Consider the following 23,953-nt stretch of genomic DNA (forward strand, 5'->3'; position numbering starts at 1 on the left):
TAGTTCAATAGATTAAAAGTCCATTTAGAAATCTAGACAAACGTCCAATCCACATTATCAAACTGATCAAAAAGGGGAATTGAAAAAAAAGAATAATTAATCATTCACATACTGTGGATATAAGAGATATAAGAGATACCCTCTATTTGGGGTTGAGAGAAGTAGATTCTAGGTATAACAAGGAAGAAAAAATTGCCCAATAATATGTAATCTCCCCCTTCCCATTAAAGCCAATTATAAATTTATTTAAATAGCCAAGTTTTTTTATAATAATTATCTATGCATGTATGATTTACCATCTGATTTTGGCTGATTGGTTCCTACTTTCTCATTTTATAGAGATTTATTAAATCAAAAAGAAAAAAGTACCTTCTTGACACAGTTCATTCCTTCTTGCTCTCCTCTGTCTCCCTCCTCAAGTCCTTACTTTACTCAGAATCTCAGGGTGTTCATAGACCCCTTCTATGGCTATTTCATGATTACTTCCACTTTTCCTTGCTGTTCCTATGACACTACTCCACTAGCTTTCAGTAATTTCTGTGGGGTCACCAGTGCTGCACTGATAACCGGTTTTCTTCCCACCTCAAATAGAAGAAAACTAATTTACGTCTCATCAGCACTTTACCAGATCTGGCTTTCTTGGAAGATGATTTGACTCCCAAATATTGGGCTTTTTCACTGGGAAATATGTGCTAAAATTTCTGGGACTCAGGATGGTGTCAGATGGCAGCACTTATCCTAATCTTAATGTTACCACAATCAATGACATGTGGCCTTCAATTTTTATATACTCCATGGTTCCTTCTATACAAAAGCAATTCCTCCTTCCACTAGGACTATGACAACATTTATTTTCCCTTCCTTAATGTTCTTAATTTCTTATATGTTCTTAATTCCTTTGACCAAAGGAACTAATTCCTTATATGTTATTAATTCCTTATATGTTATCTTAATTCCTTATATGTTCTTTAATTCCTTTGACCAAAGACCTGATCTTCAATTACAAAACCCTCCTATTGCACAGAATGAGTTCTGCTTGTAAAATTCATCAGTGGTTCCCCGATTCTCATAAGCTAAAATACAAATCCTGTGGTTTGGCCCCTATCCTACACCTTATCTCTGAAGTTAGCCCCACTCCATGGCCCTGCACGCAGTCATTCTGTATCTGATCTGTTTACCCTAACTGTAAACTGAGAGATCATGCCTCTGCTAAGGGTCCTCCATCTGTCAAGAGCACAGTGGCTTTACTGCCCATCGTGGGACCACCTAATTATCTTTCAAAGTACTCTTTCACTTTCTCTGCAAACTCTTTTTTGTAACATTAGAAATAATTGGCCACTTCTCTTTTGTTGGTTGATGTGAATATCAATCTATTCTCTTATGGTCCCTTACTGAATTTGTTTGCTTATATTTCTGTTTGCTTTTGCCGAATGACACAAAGATCTTTTGTTTTTGTTTTTGTCATTTTATTTTCTTTTAAAAATTTTTCATTCTGGCCATAGCAGCATTAGTAGTATCTGGTAGAGTAAGAATTCAATATGTGTTCTTGAGCAAATGAATAAATTTCATGTAATAAGTGATCTTTTAAAAATGTTATTAATCAGCTCAATGACTAAAATTATTCGTTTAGCTTAATTACAACTTACTCTTAGCTATTTAAAAAAATCAGACTAATTTTCAACTGATATGTGCTATCATTTAATTCAAGAAAAAGCCTACTAAATCTAAAGTTGGTTTTTAAAAAATCTCCACACCCAAAAAAATCTCTAAATAAATCAAAAGTCATTAGTGTTCTTGGATAACTATACTATTTTTAATAGTCTAATAGTTTAATAACTACATTAATATTTTTCTTCTGCTTCAGGTCTGTACATGTGTATCTTTACTGTGAACTTTTTACTTCCCCCAGGAGAGTTAGTGAACTCAACCTAGAATTATTTTAATTTTATCTCATTTCCATTAGAAAGAGTTATTTACTATTTTTCTAGGAGACTGTAGTATTCTTTATATATATTTTATTAACATATATCTATTACACTATAATTGATTATACATTTCATTACTAGAGTCTATACTTAAGGATTGAAATTTTGTTGTTTAATAATATATGACAGAGATTTTGACTACATATTTCAATCATCATAATATACCCCAAATATATTATCTCATCTTAACAACAAAAATATGAAACAGGTATTGTCATCCTTTTTTAAAGATCAGAATATTGAGGCTTCTGAAGCTTAATTAACTTTCCCTAGGTCCCACAACGTGTAAATGACAGAACTAGTGCTCAGACCTACTCTCACTCCAAAGCTGATGTTTTTACTGTGATTTCTATACAATTTCTTAAAACATATAAAATCCTTGGCAGAGTATTTATATTCTATAAGTAGTTCTTGCATCTTAACTTTAAAAAAAAAAAATCTACTCCATTCTCTTATCAGCAGCCACCCCATTTTTATCCTCTGAGTTAGGGCAAAATCCTTCCAGAGAGTTGTATATTCTCACTTTCTTCAGTTGTTTTTGTTGTTGTTGTTCCTGTGCTCTAAAATATGCTCGAATTAGGCTTTCATCACCTCTGCTTCACTGAAGTTGCCCATTAGAGTCACTAGTGACCTGCGCAGTTAAATCTAATGTGGGTTTCTCAGTTCATTTTGCATGATCTATTTGGAGCATTTGGCACTCTTGATTTTACCCTCTATCTTGAAATATGCTCTCCACTTAGCTGCCATATTCTTTTTGCTTTCCTTCTCCTGTACTGGACATTCCTTCTCTATTTTCTTTTTTTCCCTGAGACTGATCATGGTCTTAGCACTTACACCTCTTTTCTCTTGTATTTACTTTGCTCCTTTAACTTTCTCTTATTGTCACATGGCTTTAAATGCCATCTATATGCCAGCTTCTCCAAAAAATTATATCACCAACCCAGGCATCAGTCACAAACTCCACACTTATGCATTCAACATGTCTAAAACAATACATGTCTAAAACAATGTAACTTTACATTCCAAGCTTGTTTCCATAGATAACCACCCTGGACGATCCTTTTCCGTTCCAGTTATTCAAGTCGCGTATTTATGGTGAATAACCTCTTAGATTCCATGTCCAGTAAATCCTATAGGCTCTCCCTTCAAAATATTTCCAGACTATTACTTCTTATCACTTTCATTAGTCTAGTCCCCCATTCTCTCTCCCCTAAATTACCATAGTTGCTATATAATGGTCTCCCTTCTTCTCTTGTACCTCTATAGTCCTTCTCACACAGTGGCTAAAGTGACTTCTTTTAAAATGTAAGTCAGGCTGTGTTATTACTGTGTTTAAAAATCCTGAAATGGTTCCCTGTTTCACATTACAGAAATCCTTATAATGGTTTATTGTTATACATCAGTATTAAAAGGAAAGTTCTAAACATATGACTTAATTAAATCTCCCATTTTCACTATGAAAAACTCACTCTGATCTTAGGAAAACTATCTCATATAGAAAAAGAAAACATTTCAGAAAAATTTTAATGTTTATTCATTTTTCAACTGCAAAGTAAGGCAAATATATGGTTAAAACTTGAGGTCTATGCCAGCTGCTTGCATAAAAAGAAGCAATTCACTTATTGATTTGTCCCTTAAGTATTTTCCTTCCTTTTTTTTTTTTTTGGTCTAAAAGTTCATTCCTTTGATTTTTTGATACCTATGTAGAAGTTAAAAAAAAAAAAAAGATTTTCCAGCGAGTGTGAGATTATTCTGGCTTTAAAATATGTGTTCAAGAAATTAATTAATAACTATTTAGAAAGCATGTCTTCCTACCCTAGAAGAATTTATTTTTATTAATAAAAATGACAAAATGGAGATTGACAGTAACTATTCACTGTAACTTATTAAATTTTTTTCATTCTTGATATGAAAGCTCACTAATGAGTGAAGTTATACTTGAAGAAACCAGACTCAATGAGAAAAAGAACACTCTAGATTATGTGAGGAATAAAGTGAAATCATAGCTTCTATTCTAGCACAGAAATATGAAAACCAAATAGAAAATCAATTACAAGTAAAGGAGAGAACATTCAAGAAATTATTATGCATTCCACAAGATCATCAACATTTTATGTTGAGTTTCAGAGCTTATTCCTGGCTGAGAAGTATGTCTCCATTATCTTCAGTGGATGTTTTGAGTATGAAACAATATGAAGGAAAAGAAAAACTTTTAAATATCTAAATGTAAAACAAATTAATTTTTTAATAGTCTAAACTTTGCTAATCTTGAAAAAATAGATTTTCTTTATCATAGTCTTCTCTTTCTTTCCCTTCCCTACTTTTGACTAGAATTAAATTTTATCTGTCTACAATGGCTAATATAAATTACTACATTATTGATTGAATAATGAATGTATTGTTGTTGTGTTGCCACCATTTTCCACCTATTGTCTTATACAGTGTTTGATCCATTATGTTGATAAGGAAAAAATGAGGCTTACTTGTCATAGGGCCAATATCTGAATGTAAACATACCCAGATCCAAACTTCTGACTTTTCCTCTCTGCACAGCTTACATATTGACATTACAGAATTATTATCAACCAATTATATCTTGCCTTAAACTGCACATATTACCCCAACCCAATTTCCTCCTCATTTTATACTTCTGTATCAGTTAAAGTTATCTACTATAACATAATCTAGAAGGCTAGAATTCATCTTTAATTTTTCATTGTGCTATTCTACTAATATGCTGTTAGTCAAATATTAGTTATTCATTTTACCTCTAAAATAGGCCTTCTGTCTTCCCTCTTGTTAGCTGCTTTATTGCCACCTTGGATCTGGGGCTCTTTATCACAGGGAAGAGCATATTGAGGAAATGGGTGTGTACTTCCTCAAAATCAGTATGGTCACTAGACTGAATTGATGCCTCATTATTTCTTAGGCTGGATACTGCCCAACCACTAAAAGAGGGTCACCAATGTCTTATTTGACACCTTATGTAAGGACTTCTCTCTGATATCCAGATCAGACAGCCAACTCCTACTATGAGAAAATTACCTGAGGCCTCAGTCAGGACCTTCCAGTTGCACATTGGCTTTGTTCATCATCAGTCCTGCACTAATTACTTACTGCTTAAATAATTTGATGTCAAAATTCAACTGGGAATCACAAGGCCAGTGGATTCTGTTTATACTCCCCATACCTAATACCATCAGATATACAATATAAGCTGTCCCATTTGCTCTTCCAGTCACTTTCTTTCTTTTTCCCATCCCTTGATGAATCAGTTCCCATAAGTTCACTTATCTGCTAACCTCTGTTCAATTTTTCCATTTCTTCCTTGCATTTTCATCTTCTAGCAAACATATTGTCCCATATAAGCTTCTTTGTGTGTTTGATTTCCTTGTCTCATAAATAGATCTCTCCTAAATGCTATACATGTCTTGATATTCTTATAATAGAATCTGGTCATTTCTTATAACTGAGATGATTCCAAAAAGGAAAGAAAGGTACCTTCTCCCTTCCCTCCATTAGAGACCTCAGATCACACTCCCAACTTTCTGTCAAAGCTTTTTCTTTTGTCACCCAGGTGTATCCCTCCTAGTCTTTATAGTATCATTTGTAACCTTCTAGACATTCTCTTTTATATATTGATGGATTCAGTATCTAAATTCAAATTTTTCTCACCATGAACCATCCTGTGTTTATCCTTGGCCACTTTTTTTTTTGCCCAATATCTACAGTCCATCCAGGGTCTGTATTTGGAATTCCTTCACCTTGACCTATCCAGAAATTGGTATGTCCATTACATTTTAGCAATCATCCCCCCATGCCTGGGGATCTCATCATTACCCAGAATGGTTCACATTTAAAATAGTAAACAGCTCTCTATACTTTTAGCTGTCTTTTTCAAATATTCCCTTTTGCCATTAAGGAAAAGCTCAAATTCCCTTGCCTGGCCTTCAGAGTTCTTAAGCATTCTGGCAACTACCTACCTTTTTAATAGCATGCTCTGTAAATTCCCCAATGAACTTGACCACATCCCTCGTTCTATGCATAAATGACCTTATCTATGTACTTTTCTCTTCTTGAAGTATTCTTTTCTGAATCTCCATCTAATTATAGCCAACTTACTCTCTAAGACACATTTCAAGTTATTTCCTTCCTTCCCCCATTCACTAAGACGATGTTAGTCATTCTTTCCTCTGTGTTTACAAAGAGTAAATTCATAAGTCATTATAAATTTAAAAAATAAGCTTACATGTCAAAATTATAATTAAAGCAATCCCCATTGATTGAATAACCAATCTCATTACTTTATGTATTTTTGCCATATTTCTGTTTTTATAAGATCAAACACAAAAGTTCAAAAGGATCCCTCAATTCAAAAAATTGGTTATATCACATACCATTATATTAAAAAAAAATCTATGAAAATATCATGGTAACTGGGTAGATAATCTACTTTTTTCCTTTATTTTAAGGATCAATTTTCCTCTTGAAATAAAGTCACTTCCAAGGGAATCCATGCTCACTATAAGATTGTTTGGGATTGTCTGTGCAACCAGTAATGCCAATTTATTGGCTTGGACTTGTCTTCCATTGTTTCCAAAAGAGTAAGTATATCATTCGTTCTTAATAAAGCTCTCATATCAATAAAAACCTCCTTGGAATTGACTATTTTGCAGTATATGGAATAATGAAAAAAAGAAGAAGGCATTTTGTTCCAAAACTGAGGTAGATCAATATAAATCATGACTATTGAAAGTGGAACTGAAAAGCAAAAATGTAGAAATGGCTTTAGAAAGAGACCTCATGCTCAACTTGTCAACTGGGTCATTTATAATAAAAAAATATTGGCATGACCAATTTCAATTGCTTTTCCTTCTCTGACCAGCCAGTTTCTCTGGCATTAGTAATTCAGAATGACTTAGATCAATACTGTCATTTAGAAACAATGTGAGTCATGGAATTCTGGCTGAAGTAAAATTATACAGTGTAACTGGTCTGCTGATCTTTATTGCCAAGAAGAAAATATTTGGTAACTTTAAGATAAAACTTTTCAGGAAAGCAAACCAACTATAAGTTCAGATAGTCTGTCAGAACTAACGGCCATTGCAAAATTAACGGTTGACTTAACCATAAGGATTTGGAATGATTAATACTGAGAATATTTGATAAAGTCAGTAACATGGTTTTCTGTGCTATTAAAGAAATAATATTTCAAATAAATCAGCTTAGTTGTTTTTCATATGGCAGGACTCGCTTTATAATTGAATTTGGGTATTAAGGAGGGCACATGTTGCATGGAGGACTGGGTGTGGTGCATGAACAATGAATCTTGGAACACTGTAAAAATAAAAATAAAAACAAAAATAAAAATAAAATGTAAAAAAAAATACAGGACCTTCAAAAATTAGAATATATATAGTTACTTTAATATTGTTATAAAGAATGTTTATAACATATAAAATGTAATAATATAATAATATAAACAATATAAAAATGTTAAGAAAATTCATCTGCTTTTGTCCCCAAATTTAGTCATTATAAATAAATTGTAATCAAAACAATTGTGATAAATCTTTAAGATCATCTTTGTTGGATTAATTCTGATCTGGGGTGTGTGTGTGTGTGTGTGTGTGTGTGTGTGTGTGTTGCTCTATTACTCGTTTTCATGTACCCATTTCCACATGTATATTTCTGTTGACAGTAATATATTATTCTTTGTAGTAGCTATCATCTAACATTGTACCTCTTATAAATAGACAATCAGTGGAGGTTTATTAAACTGAACTAGAAAAAAAAAATCAACCCTATAGGAGATTTAGGATAAAGTAAAATTTCAGAAGTCTATAAGAAATTCTTTAATCCTGAGCTGCCTGGCTGGTTCAATCAGCAGAGCATGTGACTTTTTTTTTTTTTTTTTAAGATTTATTTATTTATTTGAGAGAGAGAGAGAGAGAAAAAAAAAAAAAACATGTGAGCAGGGGGATACTGGCAGAGGGAGAGAGAATCTCAAGCAGACACTTCACTGAGCATAGAGGCCAAGGTGGCGTTCTATCTGATGACCATGAGATCATGACTTGAGCGGAAATCAAGAGTTGGATGCTTAACTGACTGAGCCATCCAGGTACCCCAAGCAGGTGATTCTTGAACCCAGAGTTGGTAGGTTCAAGCCCCATGTTGGGTGTAAAGATTACTTTAAAATTAAAATTAAAAAAAAAAAAAAAAAGAAACAGTTTAGCCCTAAAAGGAATGCCTACTGCAGTTAGCAGATATTTCAAAAATCTGATTTGTGGGCTAAGGACTTTGGTTACTTTCTCACTAGGAGCAGCTCTGCAAAGTGCCCTTCCTTCTCTTGAGTGAGTTTCTCTAAAGTTTCAACTCCAGTATTCGTAACATCTAGCATGTTTGTAGAATAAAAATTCTAGCTCTTTTCTGAAAAAATTCAGTTCATTTTATTCCCTTCTATTATCTAATATATTACTTTGTGTAAAACATGTAATCAATAAACATTAAATATATAAGAAGTTTGGATTATATCTGTCTTTCAGATGAGATTGGGTGTGTTCAAGGTGGGATGACCATAGACTATATCTGTCTTTCAGACTAATCTTCAAGACTTTTTTTTCTAGATAGTTATGATAGTAAAAACACTGCCTCCATGTTTTTCATCATGTATCACTTACCATTAGTAAACATTTTTATGTGAGTGCTCATCTTTAGTAATGCCATCTGGGACTGATAGTAGGTGGTGTTTTCCTAAGGGAAAGAGATTGAAATTGTGGATGATGAGACATCATATCAGAAAACAAAACTTACTTCAAAGAGCACTTTGATAAGCATTTATAAATATATTTCCAAAAGATCATTTCTCATAAAAACCAGAAAATCTGCTTCTCTTCTGGGCTAAACAATTAAAAAAAAAAAATCCAGATCTTTTCAAGACATCAAAAATCCATCATGTAGGGCAATTAGGGAACGTGATGACTCTCACTGTGTTCATTGCTCTGAGTGACAGAGATTCTAACCCAATTTATTTGATCCAGATATTTCCAGATCACAGCAAATAAGTCACTTAATTTCATTTCCTATCATGGAATGACCCCTATCCATAAACATTTCATATTAAATCTGTCATTTATTACAATTTGACTTGCCCATACCTAGTGATGTGAAGTTGTCAAGAACACTTATATCCTTATTTTTTCCAGCCTACACACAACCTGAAAATATGCTGAATTAAAGGCTTCCTATCCCTTTGTCGTTTCCAAAGTGGTTTTCAGAAGAACCACGGGTGATTAAACTCAGATATATCGCTTATGGCTGCATCAGGAATGTCTACAAATAAAAATAAACTTCAACATTTTGAAGCACACAAATTCACGTTCAGGTCTATAAAAAACATCCAAAGTACAAAGGTAAAAGTTGGCCCACAGAAGTTTTATAATCCTATCTTTTTCAGATAGAACTTCCATTGCATTTATATTCATAATGCCTCCGCATTGCAATAAGAAAGGGTTTTTCTTATCTCAACAGTTTCTGTGAGCTACCTTCCCTACTTAAATTCAAAACCAGTGTGGAGTTACTTAGGGTTTCTAAATTGTGGTAAACTCTTTCAATACATAAGTCTTCAACATCGAACAATAGATTCCCCTGGGGAGATTTTAAAATAAATCCCAAACCCAAGTGTTCCCAAATATTCTGATTTAAGTGGTCTGCAGTGGGGTCCAGGTATCAGTATTCTCAAAGCTCTCTGGGAGTGTTAAAGACCAGAAAAATTAGAATCTTTTCAGATTTTCAAAAGAGACCCAAAACAAATCTTAATTTCAAAACAACTTGACTCCTCAGATTGTTGCCTATGTAGCCAACCTTGACCCCACTGTATTTTACCATTTCAGATATATCCTCCAAATCAAATATAAAAAAAGTTGTGGGTGAGAATTCCTTATTGTCTACCCTTCCTATCAAGAGAGACCCACAGAGTGCAAATAGTACAAATACCTCATTTACAGATGAAGATCTCTATGATAAAGGAAGGTTAAAAGACTTTTCTATAAATCACCAGACTAGAATAGAACAAGAACCAGAATGTAAGTTTGATTTCTCTCTACGTGTGTTACTACCTTAATCTGCCACCCTTCCTGCCCTTAGGTGTCACACCTTGCTCCACGAATGCATTGTGACAATCTCACCAACATACAAGAAGCTTCTGCCTCAGTTTTGCCTGCACTCTGCTTTTGAGCATGAAACCTATTAGACTTATGATCAGCAGAATCCCAAAGAGTTTTATAACATAAGATCCTATGGACATGCTGGCTGCCTGTATCTGGTGTCTTTTCTATTCTTGGGTCCAGAATGCCAAGCCATGATGCACATAAATAGCATGGAGGACATGGGTAGTTAGAGAGGAGAAGGGAGTTGGGGGAAATTGGAAGGGGAGGTGAACTATGGACTCTGAAAAACAATCTGAGGGTTTTGAAGGGGCGGGGGGTGAGAGGTCGGGGTACCAGGTGGTGGGTATTTTAGAGGGCACGGATTGCATGGAGCACTGGGTGTGGTGCAAAAATAATGAATACTGTTATGCTGAAAATAAAAAATAAATTTAAATAAATAAATAAATAATTTGACTTAGGGGGGAAAATAAGATCCTATAACTAAAAGTAACAATAATTATTTTATTCAAATCTTTTATTTCATAGCTATAGGACCAGGGGCCCAGAGAGGGTAAACCAGCATCTGTTCTGGTGCCACAGTTTTGGGGTTGGCTTTTCTAGATATAGGAATTTAAACAATATTGAAATCAAATATCCTTAAGGATATTCCAGAACCAGTATTTTGAAATGTTATATTTAGCAGTGTGTCCCTTTTTCTAATGGCATCTAATTCAAAATCTCAGATTTTTCAAAATCTCAGAGTGTAAGAGTGATAACCAGTTTATGTGTTTTGTTGGGTGAGGAATGGGAGAAGGGGAGAATTTAAAATCCTGGCATCCAACCTATTTGCTGTCTCCTTACCACCTTTCTAAAGTGCACCTCCAACCATCAAGCCATATGAAAACAAACAGAAAGCTCCTTTGAATACCACTGATTTTATCCAAGAAGATCAAAGAAGTTAAACTACATAATGAAGATAGGATACAGATGTTCTGATAGAGTCTGGTGTTTTTTTTTTTCTTCACAAAGGAAACTATTTCCCATTTCCTCTCTTCATTATGTAGTTAATTATTTGCTTAATGTTAATAAACCTTCTAAGAGTAGTAACATAAAAACTACTTCGGTTCCCACTGGCCTGTGTATTAGAAGTTTCCATTTTTGTCTTCTTTATGAGATCACCATCTTAGATGTGTTCTCTTCACATCTTAATTCCACTAATCATCTTTATCATCACTGTATTTTCTATTTACAGAAGTCTTTGCGAATTTATTATATATTATAGATAATATATTAGAATATATTGGATATTAGAAATATCTGTTTGTAGAGATGTTTGCAATATCTCAAACAATGTGTAAGTACAATCCATTATCAGAAAGTAAATTAGCTGGGGCACCTGCATGGCTTAGTTGTTAAGGGTCTGCCTTTGGCTCGGGTCATGATCTCAGGGTCCTGGGATCAAGCTCCACATTGGGCTCCCTGCTCAGCAGAGAGTCCGCTTCCCCCTCTCCCACTCCCTCTGCTTGTGTTCCTTCTCTCATTGTGTCTCTCTCTGTCAAATAAATAAATAAAATCTTGGGGTGCCTGGGTGGCTCAGTGGGTTAAAACTTCTGCCTTTGGCTTAGATCATGCTCTCAGGGTCGTGGGTTCGAGCCCCACATCATCATCCTGAGCAGGGAGCCTGCTTCCTCTCTCTCTCTCTGCCTGCCTCTCTGCCTACTTGTGATCTCTCTCTCTGTGTGTCAAATAAATAAATAAAATATTAAAATAAATAAATAATAAATACAATCTTTAAAGAAAAAGTAAATTAGCTAATATTAAGCATACAGAGAGCCCAAAGAATGGTGCCAAACATCCTTTTCATCCTGAATTGCCCTGACGTATGTGTTATATAAGCCTCACTTGGACAGCTAGGAGTTTAGTCTTAGTATTCTCTATTGCTCCTTAAGTCTCTCCATTCACATACTTGATTCAGGTGTTCTGACTTTGTTCTGCACAGTATGCCTCAGGGTTAAGGCCATGGCAGCTGTTAATCCAGGCTTCTTCCAAGGAGGGTAATGACAGATACTGACAGTTATTCTTTAGTCCCTTCTCCCAGGGTTAAGGCCATGGCAGCTGTTAATCCAGGCTTCTTCCAAGGAGGGTAATGACAGATACTGACAGTTATTCTTGAGTCCCTTCTCCCACTGTAGGAATTAGCTTAGATCACTTAGATGTTCAAAATGAGGGATGGCCAAGACATATAAGTATAGGAAGGTCATAAGTATAATTCATCATACAACTTAGATGCGAAGAAAAATGCAATAAATAAATCATACTTTTCCTCCTGAGCTCCCACCCTGTAACTATTAAGGAGAAAAAACTTCACATCAACCACAAAATATTAGTCAACTCAGTAATTTAAATATTTTTTTTAGAATACAAAAACATTCTTTTGGATAAAAACATTCAGTCACTCAGATAGCTTCCTGACACCCTGATTCTCTAAGAGAGTGTCTGGATTTACAGGATCAGAAAGGAACAGATGCTTTGGCCTGGGGACTTCTGATAGCCAAAACAAATGCATGCTTTAGGCTGGTGACTGCTTGTTGCAGCTAGTGTAGCTTGTGATTGGGGCTCTTCTTGCTTGGCTAGGGCTTACTGGCATCCTCTGAATGACTTGAGCTCTCTTAGGTACTACAGAGCCATCTGAGGTTTAATTGTGACTCCCTGTTGACATCAGCTTGGGTTGTTCAATCAGATGCTCTTATCACAGAAACCCCTTATCCCCACCACATGACCCCTTTTGGGGGAGACTGCTTCTCTAGATATTTTACCTATTTCTACATCTCATCCCTTCTATACAGAAACCAAAGAAGGCCTAATAAAGCTAAACTCGGGAGCTCCTTCTCTCTGTTTGCTATGTGGTCCCCACTTAAAGGTCATGACACAAGTATATACAGGAGTGGCCCAAGATGTGATTTTCCTCCAGGATTTGAAGCATGGAGTGCTAAAGGAGCACCCTCTGCCTTGAGCTGTGCTCATTTATCTAACACTTTTCTGTGTTTGCTTTCAAGGCAAAAAAGGGAGAAATTGGGACACCTATGTCTGTCATACTAATTCTGTTTTCTCTTTATCTTCCATTTCTCATAATCTCAAATTACCCAGAAAGTGGTGGCAATCCCCACCCAATATGTACATCCTCCTTCTTCATTCCTGTTAACCCTTAACCATGAACAGAATATTTTCTATAAATACTGTGGGGAATATTAACATCTAAGTCCTCCAAGTTTGGTGTTAGATGTGCTCCTTCTTCCTCTTGCATTATGCCTGAAGCTAATCCAAAGCTTTTCCCGTGCAGATGGATGCTTCAAACCATTTTGGGGAAGGGTCGATACTCTATAATGAAAAATAAATTAATAATTTTCTAATCTTTATGGCATTAAACTCTTAGGTTGCTAATACCATCCCCTCTGGATTGTTATACCAAAAAACAAGGTTCACCAGCTGAAGGAGGAATGAGACAAAGGGAAAATGAAAATTCAAAATTCATTCTGCTAGAAGAATAATCCCGGGTCTTATAAAAATATCTGTCCAATAATATTTACAAATTATACTACCTTGGGCAGATACTTTCTAATATCTTTAGACATGGAAAATAAGCAAGTCCCAGAAAGTTAAAGGTTTAAAGAGAACTTCATTTGTTGGATTTTTTTCTTCCTTTTTTTCATGTGTCTATTAAAGGGAATAATAGGATTTGATAGTTTTTTTGTTTTGTTTTAGTTTGAAGTCTTTATTTAAATAGCAGTTAACATAGAGTGTAATGTTAGCTTCAGGAGTAGAATTTACTGATTCATCACTTAACAGACAATGCCCAGTGCTCATCACAGCAAGTGCACTCCTTAGTCCACATGACCCGTTTAACCCATCCTGCCACCTACCTCCCCTCAACAAACCCACAGTTTGTTCTCTCTAGTTAAGACTCTTTTATGGTTCGCCTCTTTCTCTTTCTTCCCCCCATGTTCATCTGTTGTTTTGTTTCTTAAATTCCGCATATGAGTGAAATCATGTGGTAGTTGTCTTTTCTTAATTGAATTATTTCAGTTAGCATAATACTCTCAACTCCATCCACATTGTTGCAAATGGCAAGATTTCGTTCTTTTTTATGCTTATTGGGTATTATTCCATTGTATGTATATATATCTACATATTTGTGTGTGTGTGTGTGTCTGTGTGTGTCTGTGTGTGTGTGTGTCTGTGTATGTCTGTGTCTATCTCACTTCTTTATTCATGGGTGTTTGGGCTCTTTTCATAATTTGGCTACTATTGATAATGCTGTAAACATCAGGTTGCAGGTATCTCTTTGAATCAGTATCTTTGTACCTTTTGTATAAATACCTAGTAGTGTGATTCCTGGATTGTAGGGTCATTCTATTTTTAACTCTTTGAGGCAACTCCATACTGTTTTCCAGAGTGGCTGCACCAGTTTGCTTTCCTATCAACAGTGTAAGAATTTCCCCTTTTCTCCACATCCTTGCCAACATCTGTTGTTTCCGTGTTGTTAATTTTAGCCATTCTGACTAGGCGGCATCTCATTGTAGTTTTGATTTGTATTTCCCTGATGACAAGTGATGTTGAGCATTATTTCATGTGTCTGTTAGCCATCTGGATGTCTTCTTCATGTCTTCCTTAGAAAAATGTCTATTCATGTCTTCTACCCATTTCGTTTTTTTTTTTTTTTTTACTTTTTATTTTTATTTATCTATTTATAAAAATTCTTTTATTGACATAAAATGTATTATTTGCCACAGGGGTACAGGTCTGTGAATCATCAGACTTACACACTTCACAGGACTTCTTTCCATTTCTTAACTGGATTATTTGTTTTTGGGTGTAGAGTTTGATAAGCTCTATAGATTTTGGATACAAACCCTTTGTCAGATATATTGTTTGCAAAAATCTTATTCCATTTAGTTTTGCCTTTTAGTTTTGTTGATTGTTTCCTTCACCATGCAGAAGCTTTTTATCTTGATGAAATCTCAGTAAATGATTTTTTCCCTTGTTTCCCTTTGTTTGCCTCTGGTGATGTGTCTAGTGAGAAGTTGACAAAGCCAAGATCAAAGAGGTTGCTGCCTGTGTTCTCCCCTAGGATTTTTATGGTTTCAAGTCTCGCATTTAGGTCTTTCATTCATTTTGAATTAATTTTTGTATATGGTTTAAGAAATGGTCCAGTTTCTTCTGCATGTTGCTGTCCAGTTTTCCCAACAGCATTTGTTGAAGAGACTGTGTTTTTGCCATTGGAAATTCTCTGCTTTGTCGAGATTAGATGTCCATATAGTTGTGGGTCCATTTCTGGATTTTTATTGTGTTCCATACAAATTTTAGGATTGTTTGTTCTAGCTTGTGAAAAATGCTGGTAGTGTTGATAGGGATGGCATTAAGTATGTAGATTGCTTTGTGTATTATAAATATTTTAGCAATATTTGTTCTTCCAATCCAATCCATGAGCATGGAATGCTTTTCCATCTCTTTGTCATCTTCAGTTTCTTTCATAAGTGTTTTGTAGTTTTTAGAGTACAGATCTTTTGCCTTTTTGGTTAGGTTTATTCCTAGATATCTTATGGGTTTTGGTACAATTGTAAATGGGATTGATTCCATAATTTTTCTTTCACTGCTTCATTTTTGGTGTATAAAAATGCAACTGATTTCTGTACATTGATTTCATATCCTATAATTTTAATGAATTTGTATGTCGTTTCTAGCAATTTTTTGGTGGAGTATTCTAGGTTTTCTACTTAGAATATCGTATCTTCTGCAAATTTTAACTTCTTCCTTGCCAATTTGGATGATTTTTATTTCTCTTTGTTGTCTGATTGCTGATGCTCAGACTTCCATTACTATGCTAAGCAACAGTGGTAAGAGTGGACATGCCTGTCTTGTTCCTGACTGCAGAGGAAAGCTCTCAGTTTTTCCCCATTGAGGATGATATTAACGGTGGTCTTTTGTTTGTGGCCTTTATGATATTGAGGCATGTTTCTTCTATCCCTAGTTTATCAAGATCAGGTGCTGTACTTTGTCAATTTTTTTTTTTTGTATCTGTTGAGAGGATCATATGGCTCTTATCCTTTCTTTTATTAAAGTGGAATATCAGATTAATTTATTTAGATATATTGATTCACCCTTGCAACCCAGAAATAAATCCCACTTGATTGTGGTGAATAATTTTTTTAATGTACTATTAGATTCAGTTCACTAGTATCATCCATCTTGAGAATTTTTGCATCCATGTTCATCAGGGATATTGGCCTATCGTTCTCCTTTTTAAGAGGGTCTTTGTTTGGTTTTGAAATCAGGGTAATATTGACCTCATAGAATGACTTTGGAAGTTTTCCTTCCATTTCTATTTTTTGGAATAGTTTGAGAATAGGTATTAACTCTTCTTTAAATGTTTGTTAAAATTGCCTGGTGAAACCATTTAGCCCTGGACTTTTGTTTTTTGGGAGATTTTTGATTACTGATTCAATTTATTTGCTGGTTATTGGCCTTTCCAAGTTTTCTATTTCTTCCTGGTTTAGTTTCGGTAATTATATGTTTCTAGGAAATTATCCATTTCTTCCAGATTGCCCAATTTGTTGACATCTAAATTTCATAATATTCTGGCTGTGTTTCTGTGGTGTTGGTTGTGATCTCTCCTCTCTCATTTGTGACTTTATTTATTTGAGTCCTTTTTCCCCCTTTTTATTTTTGATAAGTCTTCCTAGGAACCAGTTTATCAGTTTTATTAATTTTTTCAAAGAACCAACTCCTGGCTTCATTGATCTGTTCTACTGATTTTGTTTACTTCTATATCATTTATTTCTGTTCTAATGTTTATTAATTCCCTTCTTCTGCTAGCTTTAGGCTTCATTTGTTGTTCTTTTCTTAACTCCTTTAGATATAAGATTAGGTTATATTTGAGATGTTTTTTGCTTCTTGAGATAGGCCTGCATTGCTGTATACTTTCCTCTTAGGACTGCTTTTGCTGCATCCCAAAGTTTCAGACTATTGTGCTTTCATTTTCATCCGTTTCCATCTACTTTTAAATTTCTTCTTTAATTTCCCGGTTGACTCATTCATTCTTTTGAAGAATGTTCTTTAACTTCTATGTATTTATGGTCTTTCCAAATTTATTCTTGTGGCTGACTGCAAGTTTCAAAACTTTGTGGCTAGAAAATATGCATGGTATTATCTCGATCTTTTTGTACTTCTTGAGACCTGATTTGTGACCCAGTATTTGATCTTTTCTGGTAAATGTCCCCTGTGCTCTTGAGAGAATGTGTATTCTGCTGCTTTAGGATGAAATGTTCTGAATATATCTGTTAAGTCCTTCTGGCGAGTGTGTCTTTCAAAGCCATGGTTTCCTTGTTGATTTTATGTTTAGATGATCTGTCCACTAATGTAAGTGGAGTGTTAAAGTCCCCTGCTATTATTGTATTATTATCAGTGAGTTCCATTATGTTTGTTATTAGTTGTTTTATGTATTTGGGTCCTCCCAATTTGGGGGCAAAAATATTTGCAATTGTTAAATCCCCTTGTTGGATAGACTGCTTTATTTTGATACAGTGCCCTTCATCTTTTGTTGCAGTCTTTGGTTTAAAATCTAGTCTGTCTCATATAACTATTTGCTACTTTGGTTTTCTTTTTATGTCCATTTGCATGATAAAATATTTCCCCATCCCCTTACTTTCAATCTTCAGGTGTGTTTAGGTCTAAAATGAGTTTCTTGTAAACAACCTATAAATGGGTCTTGTTTTTTATCCATTCTGACAACCTATGTCTTTTGATGGAGCATTTAGTTCATATGTATTCAGAGTAATTATTGATAAATATCAATTTAGTGCCATTTTATTGCTTATTTTATTGTTTCTGGAGATTTTCTTTATTCCTTTTTAGTCTTTTTCCCACTCAAAGAGTCCCCTTTAATATTTCTTGCAGCACTGGGTTGGTTGACACAAACTCCTTTAGCTTTTGTTTGTCTAGGAAACTCTTTATGTCTCCTTCTATTCTGAATGACAGCCCTGCAGATAGAGTATTCTTGGTTGCAAATTTTTCCCATTCAGTACATTGTTGGCCTGCTTTTGTTGATTTTGATGAGACTTCTATGTGCTTCCTGGATTTGGAAGTCTGTTTCCTTCCCCAGATTAGGAAAGTTATCAGCTATAGTTTCCTCAAATAAACCTTCTGCCCCCCTTTCTCTCTTCTTCCTCTTCTGGGACTCCTATGATATGAATGTTAATAAATTTTATGGAATTACTGATTTCCCTAAATCTACTTCCATGATCCAATATTTTTTTCCTTCTTTTAATCACCTTCATTATTTTTCATAATTCTGTCTCTTTATCATTTACTCATTCCTCTGATTCTTCCATCCTCATGGTCATTGCATCTACTTGGTTTCAAATCTTGGTTATCACATTTTTCATTTTGACCTGGTTCATTTTAAGCTTTTATTTCTGCAGTAAGGGACTTCCTGGTATCTTCTATGCTTTTTTCAAGCCCAGCTATTTCCCTTATAATTATTGCTTTAAATTCTGGATCAGGTATATTATTTATAATTTGTTTTGATTTGATCCCTGGCCATGACCTTTACTTGTTCTTTCTTTTGGGATGAATTTTTCTGTCTTGGTATTTTGTCCAGGTCTCTGTCATCTTCTCTATGTTAGGAAAGCCTGCTATGTTTCCTGCTCCTGAGAGTAATGGCTTTATGACAAAGTCAGATAATGTTCAAGGCCTGGAGCTTCAGGAAGTGTCTTTGGTGTATACTGCATACACTCTGTTGTTATGTTGTGGCTGCTGTATCCCTCAGTTCAATCTTCTTCAGGGTTTCTCCTTGCCTGTAATGGAGAGTGTTTGGACCTTGGCCAGAGTGTGGTTTCCCGTAGAGCTGAAATGTTGCAGAACTCTGTGGTCAGTAGACATGGTGCATGAAGGGATTTGTGTTGTCCTTCAGGTGGAGGGGCATGCTGCACTGGTCCTTAGGCACATTTGCTGGAGAAAAGCAATACCAGCTGAGCACAGTGGGGGCAGGGCTTAGGTTTAGGCCACCAGTGTTGGTGCTGTGCTGTTTATTGAAGTTGATATATGCTGAGGGGTGGGGGAGGGAAATGGCTGCCCATTTGTCCCCACAGAGAGGAGTTCATGCTTGTTATGAGGAAGCCCTCTTAGAAGAGTGAATAATTTCCTTTCTTGCATCATAGGTGTTTTCAGATCACTGTTTTCCTTCTATCTCTATCTGGGTTACTTGCCTGCCTGGAGCAGCACAATGCTCTTTGGATTTTAGGCCAGCCAGGCCAGCTGAGTTTTAAAACTGCAATCTTTAAGGGTACCTGGGTGACATAGTTAAGTGTCTGATTCTTGACCTCAGGTTAGGTCTTGATCTCAGGATTGTGAGTTCAAGCCCCATTTGGAGTATACTTAAAAATCAATCAATCAATCAATCAACCAATCAACCAATCTCTAAACTTTAGGGACCTGCTGTGGCAGGGATATGCACTGGTCTTTTGGGGGAGGATCTCGCTGCACTGGTATTGGTGCAGGTTTGACCCAGAAGGGCAATTGCACCAGAGCGTAAGAGTGTGGGGTTTGGAGCAAAGTGCACTAAAGAGCCAGTGTCCAGATTAGCGGTCCTCAGCAGGTGTCTGCATCTATGCTGAGGTTTGGGGGGTGGGAAATGGCACCCACCAGCTCCTTTGTGCTCAGAAAGGCAATGCCTCCAAGAAGGGAGAACCATCTCCTAATACATCTCAGATGATCCACAGATTATGCCCTCTGCCCCCTGAATAACCTGCCTGCTTTCTCTACAGGAGCACTATAGCACCTTCAGGGCTTTATACCAGCCATGTCATGGATCTCTAAAACCCCAGTCTTTGAGCCCTGCTGGTGGCAAATAGGAAAATCAACCCTCTTTTTTCCCCATCAATGGCTTTGGGGAATTATTTTCCTTGTGCAGTTCCCTGTGTGCTCCTTTTTGTCTCATCTTTGTCTATGACCAGGGATCCCACCCTTCCACACATTTCCATAGCTCCTACCTTCCACTATGTGGCCTCCTCTCTCCCTCTAGTTGTGTAGTTTGTTCTGTAAGCCTTAGACTGATTTCTTGGATAGTCAAAATGATTTGATATTTATCTAGCTGTGTTTGAAGAACAAGGCAAGCCTAGGGTCCTCCTACTACTCTGCCATCTTAGCTCCTTCCCCCTTTACAGAGTTTTCAATAAGGCTCACTTAATGTCTTAAAGTTGTTTATAAACTTTAATTTTTGTTGTCTTGCTTACATTTTTATTTTAGTATATTAAAGTCAAGGACTGTCCTCAGTGGTCATTGGAGCATTTTACCAATAATCTAATTTATACATACAGTCAGTTTAGATTCTCTTTTAATTCCTATGAAGATCTGTGGATTCTGATGTTACTGAAGTTCTTAAAACCATCCATGAATTCTTGCTGTCTAAAATCTTCCTGTATTCATCCTCATTTACAATGGTAATTTAGAGCCTATTTTTTAAACATTCAGACTATGAATAATCTTTCTATTTAGAAACACTTACTCTCTGAAGTCCCACAACTATTTTTATTCTGCAGATCATATGCTAATTTAAATATTTTCTTTCTATAAATTTAGAGGTCATACTTTTAATGAAGCTTGGGGAATTTAGTCACTTCATGGAGCAAACTTTTTCTGAAGAGTTGATATCTTTGTAGACTTGAAGCTCTCATAACTCCAAGAGTATAAAACTAAGATTCTTAGTCCCATCTTATAATCAATATTGTTGGATACTAAGAATAAATTCTGCCTGTCAGAATCTATTGTGGAAGTAATTTTTTCATGTGTAAAATAAATGTAGCTCTCTGTGAACATAGCCATTCATGTCATATATTAGAATTAACTACTAATCAGTATCTAGGCTTGTGGAATATTATATTTCTATTCTAGCTACTGAATGAAGTCACTGAAATAGCTGGTTATGTTTACATTCCAAAAGAAAGCAGTTATAGATAATAATAACTTCCCTCTTGAAGTGACTCCTATATGTCTGTATCTATTGTCTTTTGTAGCAAATCCATTCTTGGGTCTATGCTATTCAGCATGACATTAGAGAATGAGCCTCCTATAGAAATGATAGCTCCAGGACTGTGGGATATAAGCCTGCCATCTCCATTGATCCTGCAGGTAAGTGTCAGGCTATGAAGTTGTATAAATATATACATATATATATATATACATATACAGCAAGTATTGGTTGATAAGTAGCTTTTCAATTACAGAAACAATTTTCTTCTAGGATCACACATTTTAATTGTCTTCTCTTCCTCCAATTGGCTGGGATTTTTAAAACCTCTAGTTCTTTTATTTTGTGTTCAGTGCCCTCAAAGCACTTTCCCCCCAGCTTATATAATAGCGATTTCAAGCCATTCTCTGTCATACATGACCATGAAGGAAAGAAATGGAGTTTCGCCATTAGTATATTCATATGTAGATTCATTTTTCTCTCTGTTGTCTGAAAACAGTCATTGATATATATTATTAACTTGGTACCTTATACCTACCTCTGCATTGTGTCGTGTTCCCTTAAAATCCTTCAATTGTACATTTCCTATATGATTAGCAATTAGGTCAGTAGTGGAGGAGAAACTACAGACAAAATCCATTCAACATACTTTCTTAACTCTTAAGACCCCTCTTCTTTCTGTGATTTGTAATCATGAGTAAAAGGTGGCTAATGATTCCAGGCTTTGTTCCTTTCTGCTGAAAGCTCCTTAGGTGTTCATCATTGTAAATGATCATATTGATCAGATACAGGAAGCATGATCACTCCCATTTATGGAAATGGAGGGAATATGGAATTTCCATCTCTATAGGGAAAAACTGGGAAGTGCTATCGGGGCAGCACTCTCTACAACTAGTTTCTCAACCTCAACACTAATGACATTTTGGACCATTTTGGACCATTTTGGACTCTTTTTTGTGGGGGCTGTCTAATGCATTATGGGATATTTAGCAGCATCTTTGGCTTCTACCTACTAGGTGCCAGTAGCACCTGTCTAATTCTGACAATCAAAAAATGCTTTTAGATATTGTCAAATGTCCTCTAGGTATAAAATTGCCCTCAGTTGAGTAGAAGCTGTTCTAGATAAAGCTAGTGGAGTCTCTAAGTTTTTAAGTTTCCATGTTTGGGGTAAGGGACAAAGTTTAACAAGACATTGAAACTGGAAGAGAAATATATTACTAATAAAAATGTGACTTTCACTGCAAAGGAGGAAGTCCTCACCAAACATTAATCAAAGATCTACTTCTAATTCATAGATGTGATGATGAAAAAGAGTGTTTGTTCATGTTCAGTCTTGGCACAACATCATAGATACTCAACATATAATGGCTTATTATTTAGCAGATGTTCCACTGTAACATGATGACTACCTTTCTTTAAGAGGACAAATACAGGAGCACCTGGGTGGCTCAGGTTGTTAAGTGTCTGACTGTTGACATCGGCTCAGGTCATGATCTCAGGGTTGTAAGATCAGGCTCCAGGTTGGACTCTGCATGCTCAGCATGGAGTCTGCCTAAGATTCTCTCTCTCCCTCTGCCCCTCTCCCCACTCATGATTAATCAATCAATCAATCAAATCTTTTTTAAAATGCGTTTTTTAACAGACTGTTGCTTGTGAGATACAAACTACCTCAGGCTGATGAGAATCTTCCAAGTCTGACCATTGACTGAGCTTTGAGGATATAAAGTCATGATTCAAGGGGTCTTTAACAGCAATGGTAGGAATAGAAGTAAGAGAGAGTATCAGATGATTCTTCTCAAATGAGAGGAATAACTCTTTTAGAACTCAGATCCTGGCAAGTGGAATCTGAGGATTAGTTTCAAGTATTCAATAGCAGCATAGATTTCCTACTAAACATCTGGAGGTATAGCCAAATTTATCTTAAAAAAAATTTTATCTTACAAAAAAATGTAAATCATTCAACAGTATGCAAAAGTTAAATAATCTAATTTTTACAAAAATGATTTCAAATGTATAGACATAAAAAGAAACTTCTCAGGATATTTTTAATTGATGATAAAATATACAGAATAAAATAGGAGTTGCTAAAGTTAAAACCCTTACTAACCAATATTGTTCTAATTATATACAGCTAAATTTAGAGCAAAATCTTTCAGCCTAAAGATTATAGTGAGGAAATTAGCAAATTCTGCAACCAGTGTTTGAGTTAAGGAGTCAAGATGTGTAACAGGGAAAGACTTGTGTATCAGGGAATGGCTCTGAGTTAAAAAGTCTGGATTATAGTTTTAGCTCTTAAACAGAAAACTTTATGACTTTGAACAAGTCACCAAACATATTTTCACCTCTGTACAATGAAAGGATTACACTATGCCTATCCAACTTCTTTCAGATCTGTACTTTTCTGATTGTCTTTATTAGATAGACAGTTACTGCCCCATGGTAGCTACCCTAGTTTGAGAAGGGATATGATATGTCGCAGAACTTGAATCCTCTAAGTCTCTCACTTTCTTCTTTTTTAGGTTTTATGGCTTAAGTGCCAACCAGAAGCTGTGGGTGGAGTGAAGTAGATCTGAATTTAGAAATGGACAAACAGTGCTGCCTGGGTGGCTCAGTGGGTTAAAGCCTCTGCCTTCAGCTCAGGTCATGATCTCAGGGTCCTAGGATTGAGCCCCATGTTGGGCTCTCTACTCAGTGGGGAGCCTGCTTCCCCCTTTCTCTCTTCCGGCTTCTCTGCCTACTTGTGGTCTCTGTCTGTCAAATAAATAAATAAATAAAAATCTTAAAAAAAGAAAAAAAAA

The 23,953-nt window shown here is 35.6% G+C and overlaps 1 protein-coding gene across 3 annotated transcripts in view; it reads left to right on the forward strand.

Moving 5' to 3' along the window:
* Nucleotides 1–23,953, forward strand: part of PIK3C2G (phosphatidylinositol-4-phosphate 3-kinase catalytic subunit type 2 gamma) — a 351,683-nt gene that overhangs the window by 100,073 nt on the left and 227,657 nt on the right. For all 3 annotated transcript variants that reach the window (XM_082742400.1, XM_082742402.1, XM_082742401.1), the window contains 2 exons: nt 6,458–6,589; nt 21,202–21,316. In XM_082742400.1, the coding sequence (XP_082598526.1) occupies nt 6,458–6,589; nt 21,202–21,316 (247 nt within the window). The remainder of the gene's footprint in view (nt 1–6,457; nt 6,590–21,201; nt 21,317–23,953) is intronic.

The sequence above is a fragment of the Mustela nivalis genome (assembly GCF_964662115.1).
Source record: "Mustela nivalis genome assembly, chromosome: 7".
NCBI lineage: Eukaryota > Metazoa > Chordata > Mammalia > Carnivora > Mustelidae > Mustela > Mustela nivalis.